The sequence below is a fragment of the Atractosteus spatula genome, chromosome 14 (assembly GCF_055471065.1).
Source record: "Atractosteus spatula isolate fAtrSpa1 chromosome 14, fAtrSpa1.hap1, whole genome shotgun sequence".
NCBI classification, from domain to species: Eukaryota; Metazoa; Chordata; class Actinopteri; order Semionotiformes; family Lepisosteidae; genus Atractosteus; species Atractosteus spatula.
This window is the reverse complement of record NC_142719.1, coordinates 17,204,804-17,213,421: the sequence shown is the minus strand read 5'-3', so window position 1 is coordinate 17,213,421 and position 8,618 is coordinate 17,204,804. Positions and strand designations below refer to the sequence as shown.

The 8,618-nt window shown below is 45.0% G+C and overlaps 1 protein-coding gene across 2 annotated transcripts; it reads right to left on the bottom strand.

Annotated features, from left to right (window-relative positions):
• Positions 1-435: 435 nt before the first annotated feature.
• On the bottom strand, positions 436-8,199 carry LOC148820787 (sphingosine 1-phosphate receptor 1-like). Of its 2 annotated transcripts, none has more exons than XM_088933008.1 (2): positions 8,075-8,199; positions 436-4,715 (listed from the first exon to the last, which is right to left on the bottom strand). In XM_088933008.1, the coding sequence occupies exon 2, from the start codon at positions 4,428-4,430 to the stop codon at positions 3,279-3,281; it is 1,152 nt and encodes a 383-aa protein (XP_088789134.1). In that variant the 5' UTR covers positions 4,431-4,715; positions 8,075-8,199; the 3' UTR covers positions 436-3,278. The 2 variants fall into 2 exon arrangements, with proteins under 2 accessions (XP_088789134.1, XP_088789135.1); XM_088933009.1 differs by lacking the exon at positions 8,075-8,199 and adding an exon at positions 4,867-4,930.
• Between the last annotated feature and the right edge of the window lie 419 nt (positions 8,200-8,618).

Here is an 8,618-nt window from a genome sequence, read left to right as displayed (position 1 = left end):
ACACGTGTAAACATGTCTGTAAGAGGGGTGCACTTCCTGCATGTGACAGCCCCCTATCAGCTTTCAAAGGGAAAGGGCAGAAGGTAGGGTTCTAAATGGTATGACATCCCAGATACATCGAGCTCCAGGTCTGCAGTGGTTAAGATCACAGCCTTTGGTTAAGACGTCAGGAAAATGAAAGTGATTTTTTTTAGGAAATTAGAGCTCAGCAAAGGGGTGACATTTTAAAGTGCTCCAGTGATTACACGAATTGTGTTTTCAGCTGTGCAGACCACAAACACTTAGTAAGCAGACATCTAAGTATGTAGTTGCATAAGCAAACAAAGTCAAGAATGTTAACTAAAAAGAGGAAAAACTCAGTACACGGGTAATAAATCCTCCACTTTAGTCTCTTTTGCCATGTTCCTAGAAACAAATGTCCAAAGACACAAATGATTAGTTTCGTACACTTTATTTACTCTTACACTTGCAATTTTAATATAATAAACTTAAAAAAAAATTACTTAAATTAAGTTGACAGTTGAAAATACAAAAGGCTGAAAATACAAAAAACAAATCAGAAGTGGAAGCACTTGTGTGACAAGCAAGTTGATGCTTCAGTTTTACAAAATAGATTAATAAAAAAAACTTAAAAATATAATGCTTTTTGTGTCACATCTACAACATATTTACAACAAGGCCGTAAATAACAGCCAAGGCACAGACTCTTTGGGTTTTAAAACATTATAGACTCTTGGAAATGCCTTCCTTAGTTCAAAGACTCCATGCAAAAGAAGCCAGCATTGCCTACCCAAAACCTGGAGCCCTTACTGCTAGCTTATTAAGTTAATTCATGTTTAGTTTCCTTTTTTCATTTTAAAGGACTTCTTCCAAAGCGAGTTGCTCTTTTGGGGGGGTGTGGGTGGTCATTTAAGGTAACCGCTGGACTGGCTGCTGTTAAAATGATTGAGCTTGCAAATGCCTTGTCTCAACGTTTGTCAGTGTGCTAGTGTGCATAGTCTTCATCCAGTAATCCTCAAGGTTAGGTCCAAACACTGGGACTTTTTCTTGCTGTAATATATGACTGCTAAATGCTTTATATCTTTATATTTATATGCCAAGTGCCATTATTATTCACTTTAACTGCTAACATTAAGAGATATGTGGTTCACTGGATTGATACAAGTGATGTTGGTTACTGTGTAAAGTATCATTAACTCTTAAGAAAACACAATTTCCCCCAACTTGTTTTTTTCATCCAAAAAAACACAAGCATATATGTACAGTAGGTACCTTTACATATATAATAATAATAACAGATTGCTTTTTAAATGTCATTTTCACAACTCAGATGTACAGTATTAATTTATCATGATTAAGATCTGGAAAATATTTTTATAAATGGCATATTTTAACTGAGAAATTACTTTGGTACACTAGCAACCGAGAAGGAACTGACATTTAAAAACCTACACACAAGTAAGCTGAAAATACAGTTTTTAATTCTATTATAAAATTGCATTTGTGCAAGTATGCGATTTTAAGATGAGTTTGAATTTCTGGAAAGGATTTAACTATTGGCAGTTTTCATCGTAATGGTAGTAGCACCACTTTAATTTTTTAGAAATGTACTTTTATTGCAATGAAAATAGGCATAATAGTCATGTATCCGGAATTAACCAAGTTAGTGTGCTGGCCTGGGCGTGGCCGTGGGTAGCAGAAATATAAGCTTTGCTGTCTCATTGTCTGGCCAGAGGATGTCTTTTGGGTTTACTGACTGCCCTGGGCCACAGAGACCCCCCCTGAAGATGAAGAGAGACGTCCCAGTGTGCATTCCCCTCTGAATAGCTTGGCAGTGCCTGTTGGTGTATTTCTCGGTCACAGGAAGGATGTGGCTTCAGTGATCGAAGTGCATTTATCTACTCTTTTATCCCATGGGGCTAGAACTCTTCAGCAGAAGCTAGGTTTAAAAAAAACAGTAGGTTTGATCTTGAATTCGTGAAAATGCATTGTTCACGGATGGCATTTCATCTTGCCAGCAAACGGCTATGCTCTCAACAAGGTTGAGCAAAGGCCATCAGTATATTCCTGGCGGGATGAGAGATGCTCCAACCTGTCTGATCTTGGAACCCTGAAAAAACACTTTCCATCCCAGAGCAATTTAGACTTAAAAGTGCTTTAAAAGAAATTCAGACTGAATTTGTCCTTGCTTTTAAGTGCTTCTGTGTGAAATGTGTAAGATATTGTACTGGGGATCAGTCACCCTCCTTAACACCCTTCAAATTTATCTCTACTCGTGACTTAAGAGAAGCTATTTCTTAACTTAATACATTTTATAAAAAAGAGGCCAAATCGTTACCAGGAATTTCCTTATTTAAAAAAAACAAGGTACAGTGCTGAATAATTTCTCTCATTTTGTTTCTTCTTGTCCTTGTAAAATTTCGGTCAGCTTCTAAAGGGCACAGTCACAAACGTGAATTCGTTCGATTAAGCAGTTTAGAGCCAGGTTGGAAAGAAAGTTCAATCTGCCCTTCAGGACCAGAGCTGGCTACTGCTGAAGACGCGTAGCTCATTCCCTGCTGAGATTGATCAGGCACTTCCATTTGGTCCAAGTTATTAAAAAGTGTTAATGATCAGTCCCTAAGAAAAATACCTGCGAGACTGCAGCTCCCTGTACACAAGGCAGGCCACTCCTGCTGTGCTGTCAGACCGGTGGTACTCGCATATCACAGCTGGAGCTCCCCCACGGACCCCAGACACTCCACCCTCAGGCCTCTGTAAAGCTGACACTAGTGATGCCAAGCAATCTCTTACTCTGGAAGGACGGCCGAAGTCCTGTCGTTTTGTAAGTGCCAGCACCAGAGTTACTGTGAGACTTTCCCTCACGGCGATTATCAGTGCAAGTTATTATACGTTCGTTTTTCAGACATTAAAATCTGATCTGAGCGCACGTGGGACTACACAAGCCTGGTGAGACTCGTTTTCACAGTTAGAGAAAGAATGAGTTTCTGTTCTCTTGATACAGTTGCATCCACTTATCTGTGGGGCTCAAGAAGTTCCTTAGCCACACAGTAATGCGACTGGAGATTTTTTGGTTTCATGCCGACATTACAATAAATGCTGCCTCCAAGATCAAGGGCCGTCGTGCAAACACCTGTCCTAAAGCAATGTTTCTGCTTTCTGCTGCCTCTGCCCTGTATCACAAAACAGTGATAGGAAGCTGCTACTGTGTCAGCTATTAAGTCTAAAGCTGACAGCCCACAACAGCCTGAGCGTTGATGGGTCAATCGATATCGGATTCAGGACTTTAAAATCCTGGGGTACAAGGCTTTGATTGTAGAAGGGGTGACATTCCCAGAAGACAGGGTGGTCTCCAGGCCTTCCAGCCGATGGGAGACCACCTCCGACTTGCTGGTGCTGCACTCCAAGAAGGGTATCCCGAACTTTTTCACCTGCCCGTCCTTGGTGATAAGGCAGTGCCGGCACAGGAGCTTAAGGATGGCCTTGCGCATGTCCTTGCTGGTGAGCGTGTAGATGATGGGGTTGAACAGGGAGTTCACCATGGCGATGCCCAGGAAGTAGTCGGCCTTGAAGAGGACGGCGCACTTCCGGACCTCGCAGCAGAAGTCCAGGAGCAGGAGGACGAAGAGGGGCAGCCAGCAGGCGATGAAGACGCCCAGCACGATGGTGACCGTCCTGAGCAGGGCCATGTACTTCTGGGACTTCCGGGCCAGGCCCTTGCGCAGGCTGCCCAGCCGCTGCGTGTTGGACTTGACAATGCGGAAGATGCGGGCGTACAGGACCACGATGCTGAGCAGCACGGCCGTGAAGATGGTGATGCAGAAGAGGATGTAGCTCTTGGAGTAGAGGGGCAGGACGGTGGAGCACTCCTCCAGGCTGCTGATGCAGTTCCACCCCATGATGGGCAGCACGCCCAGGAAGACGGACAGTACCCAGCTGGCGCCGATCAAGGCGAACATGCGGCCCTTCTTGGCGCCGTGGTAGGGCTTCATCTTGACCATGGTGACGTGCCGCTCGATGGCGATGGCCAGCAGGCTGATGATGGAGGCCGCCAGGGTGATGAAGACTCCCCCTTCCCTGATGAACCACAGGACGGGCGTCAGCTTGAGCGTGTTGGGCCCGGACAGCACGATGTTGACCATGTAGGTGAAGCCAGCCAGGAAGTCCGAGAGCGTGAGGTTGCCCAGCAGGTAGTACATGGGCATGTGGAACTTCTTGTTCTTCCAGATGGCGATCAGCACCACCATGTTCTCCAGCGCAATGAAGAGGCAGATGACCAGGAACACGATGGCTTCAGGCTTCAGTCCATCCTTGTACCGGTCGCCTTCCAGCTTCCCGGTGTAGTTGTAGTGTTGGGTGATGATGTGGTTGTTCTGGTATTCCCGGAAGATGCGGAACAGCTGACGGGGGGGCGCCTTGGTGATCTCCATCGCTGTGGGATGGTGTTTTATCGGGAATGCGCTCCTGAAGTGTTTTTTATTATTTGATTTGTTATTTTTAGATCCCACTCATTATGGAACCAAGAATGCGGGTTCCAGGGTGGGTAGGTGGGTAGAGGAAATAAAAAAAATCCACCCTGCACTCGAGAGAAAGCACACAGGTGTAAGGTGTCCTTACGTCATGTGACCACAAGAGGGCGCATGGATTCTAGCGCTTCATCAAGCCGACTGCCCCTGCCGTTTTGTCCCTGTGGGTGATCTTGTTCTTGAAAAATCCTGAAATCATAAAAAGGGAAAAAACATAGTAAAGACCACAATGAAGACGAGAGGAAGTAATCAACTGTCCGCGTAGATCTCTGTGCATTGCAGTGATATTAGAAAATTTATTGTGTTCTGAAGAGAATCGTGAAGAACTTGTCAATCTTACCACTTTACTGCAACTAAAATTGGTACCGGAATTGGACCACCCTGAATTAATTAACCCTGAACATCGCATTGAGCAGCTGGGCCTCTTTGCTTGAAACCATCGGCGCTGATCAGCTGTTCGGACCCTGCACTCGGCGGAAGCTTTGGTGTCAACAAAAATGTATTTTCTGCGTGTTTCGATAACCCAAAATCCGTCTGGGCTCAGAAAAGGTGCCGGGTTGATTTGGGCCCAGCTTGCAATCCGGGACCAGGCTGAAAGGAAACAGAGCAGAGATGTTTCCTTAAATTACGGGGCGGGGGGGGGGGCTGGGCTATTTACGGACACGCCAAGTAAGGGGCCGTGGCTGTTTCTCGCACCCAGCAGGAGGCGAGCGAGTGGGCTTCTCTTGTCTTTTCTTTCGACTGTGTTGCCTGATGTGTATAGTCTATTTTACTTTCAAAAACTTCAATAGGTACCGGGAAAAGCTCATTTTCAGTGCATTGCTTTACGTATTGCACTTTTCAAGTGGTTTACAGCAACGCCAAAAGTGATAGCTGAGTGAGTGTTGTAATTCTTTCACGTGGGTTACTTTAGATAGATGAGTCAGAACGTGCCTGTGTCCAGCCCTGGTCCTGCAGAGCCCCCGGCCTAGTGGGTCATGAACGTCAGCCTAAATCGCCTGTTACTGAATGAAGATGAATCTCTGTAAATGTATTGATCCGTTAAGCAAGTGATTTCTTCGACTGAGGGAACCGTCATCGGGGTATACTGATTTGTGTTCGAATTGGTCTCTAAATGACGTATTTGGACAGATTTAGCTGTGTAGTCGATCTTGGTTAAAGACTGTGCTCTTTTAAGCAGTGAATCAAGGGAACCGGTAGGTCAGAGTGTTGTAGTTAACACAAGGCCACAGGATAAGGATGGGGTTTTAGTTTCGACTCTTCCCCAGTAAGACGATATTCCTGCTTGACCTCTGGGCAGTGTCGCCATCCGCAAGGTGTTTTGGAAAGTTCAGATCCATGGCCAAAAATGTTTTAAAATGCAGGCCTACAATTTTCTTCCTCTCAATGAAGATCTGGTTGATAATATGTGCTGAATCAAAAAAGCATTCAAGTAGACATCACAGCTGCTATATTAACTTCGGTGAGGAGATAGAAAAATGTAATTTTGCTTCCTCGAACCTTTACTGTGGTTTTTACAGCTGACTTTATCCTAAGAACGTTTTATTCATAAACAAAAAACAGTTCATTAGGCCATTTGGTTGCAGCGTGGTTTTGTGGTTTTTCTAGCTTAATTTTAAATGTATGAATTCTGTGAAGTAAAACGATTACTTCCACTTTAGACTAAAACTCAAATACCTGGTAACCATTTTAGGAGGTCCTGACTAGATGATTAATGACGTGTCTGATGTTATTCAACAAGTCCTGATCGTTTTATGGCACAAGGCGTTTGAGCTGTAATGCAGCACTTGTGTCGGCTGTCAGCTTTCATTTTAACCCAGTAATCGCCACACGGAGTGGGTACCCCGACACGCGCACGCGACTTCACAATCTTTCCCCCTTCGGCAGTCTCGGGGGGCGCGTGCTTTTTGTTATCCTCCACATATAAAATGATGGATGTAATAACCGCGTGTCCCTTGGTCTTCTATAAAGACAACTTAAGCCTTCATTCAGGGGGAGGCGGTCATTTTTCACATCACTCCAATCCCTAGTAAAACGCGTTAAATACCTCGAGAAACCAATGTACACGGCTATAAACACCGGATCCAGATCGTGATTAGCGAGGGTACGACCACGCACGCTGCCCCTGCCGATAGTGGGGCTCCTGGAATGATTTGCGGAGCGCCTGCGCATTTTGCTGAAGGATTCAGGACTGGTTTTGACGGTGGTTGGAGAGTGTGTCCGGGACTGATAATCTGCCATGGGGCAGCTGTGCTGTCAAATTGCCCCCCCCCCCCCACAAGGCTGAGAAGTGTCAGGCCGCACGCAGCTGGGTAAATCAGTAACAACAAGAGAGAAAGGGGAAACTGTGCAGAAAACGTCGAATTGAGTGAGGCGTAATTGTGGCCAATCGGTTTACGTTTCGGGATTCCACTTCAGAGGTTAACGATAGAGGCGGGTTTCACCATGCACACGAATTTCGTTTTTTTCCCCTAAGTTCGTCTCTTGTCTCATTTTGCTCCTGTTTTGGTTTTCCTCGGTCGAAACATCTGAATGTAATGTCAAGAAAAGGCGCTCAGGCATTAACACGGCAAAGAACCCTTTGAACAGCTTGGTGCGAATAAAGAATCATTTTGGAAGGTTCGTTTATGAAATTTGAGAAACAATTAAAAAACCGGTTTCAAAAGAACCCCACCTTTCCTCCCCAGCTGGTTGTGGGGTATCTGGTTTGTCCTTACCGACGCTTTTGGAGGAACTGGGAACGGACACGGTATGCCCTTTAAAGAGAACCGCGCTATAACAGCGGGTCTTTTCGCTCGCTCTTTGTCAGCTGCAGACTTCAACACCACCGTTCACCCCATTCCGTCAGTTCAGACTCTGTCTTTTGGGTCCAACCACTCCAGAAAATGAACTCGAGAGATTTGTACTTTATAAACACTCAAGTAATTCTTTCTAAGTCCTAAATTGGCTCCAAGGGGGGCGACGACAATCACACTAAGGAGAGTTGCGAACAGATGAAATTGTCGCAGCAAGTCCGAGCAACGACGGCTCTTGAACCGAGAGTTGACACGGATCGCAGCGGCAATGTTCCCACGCTCAGCTGAACCCACTGTAAGCAGTCATTCTGCAACTACAGTCAGTAAACTTTTCATAAGTACGAGTCACCATGAGCGCAGCGAGTTAAGTTATTTGTCATTAACTAATTCCCTCTATTTTCTGGTCAGCCCACGACGCGCAGTGAAAAAATCGATTTTTTTAATACAGTAGAACCCAGCTTCGCTGACTATCAAACAACTCCACGAAGTGTGAAAGTTTATTTCTGTGAAAGTTGAATCATACTGTCAAGACTGAGCTGCCAGTAGCCTTGCGAAAAATACAGTACCGTACAAAAAAAGCCATGGCAGTTTTAATTGTCATATTTTGGATAAGTGTTTTTTCAGAAGCAGAAAGGTAAAGCTCAACTCCTTAATAGTGACATTGCTCCCAGACATAAAAATACCGTGATAAAGCACCCAGCCTAACAGTTTAAGAAACGGTGAACAATTTGAAAACCCCAGCGACAGACATACCTTAAAACTCAGCAGATGGCACGGCGGCTCTGCAGCTTCCATGCAAAGTTAGTGCAGTGCCCGCTGCAGAGAGCACAGATCGAAGCGACACAGGCGAGTTAGTGAGTATTCAATGGGCAGGACTCGACTTGCTTGCTACCAGCTAATGAATTTAAAGGGGCAGGTCTTCAGACCCGTTGTATGAGTTTTTGATAAGCGTTTTCCCCCTTTTTCCACAAGTACGAAGCGCCTGTCATCTCCGAGCAACTCTTGTGTGAGTGAGCTTGCCGTCGACATCGCTCAACCCATCGTATCAGCTCAATGCCCTATCCGAGGAGTTTCTCGAGTGTGCTGGGTACTGTATGTCTTTCAGTCACAGGCCAAGATATAACCGTATCTGCCTGTTTGCACTGTGGACTCGAAAACCGCCCTAAAACCATAAGTTAAATCTCTGCAAGGCCCAAAAAGCAAAGAATAGTTGTTGATCTTGTTGTCATTATTGTCATTAGACTTATAAAAGTCATACATTTTAAGACCAGGTGTGCTTTGCGGTTTGCAAATGAAA

Coding starts and splice junctions, on each gene's coding strand:
- LOC148820787 (XM_088933008.1), bottom strand. CDS start 4,430: ATGGAGATCACCAAGGCGCCCCCCCGTCAGCTGTTCCGCATCTTCCGG.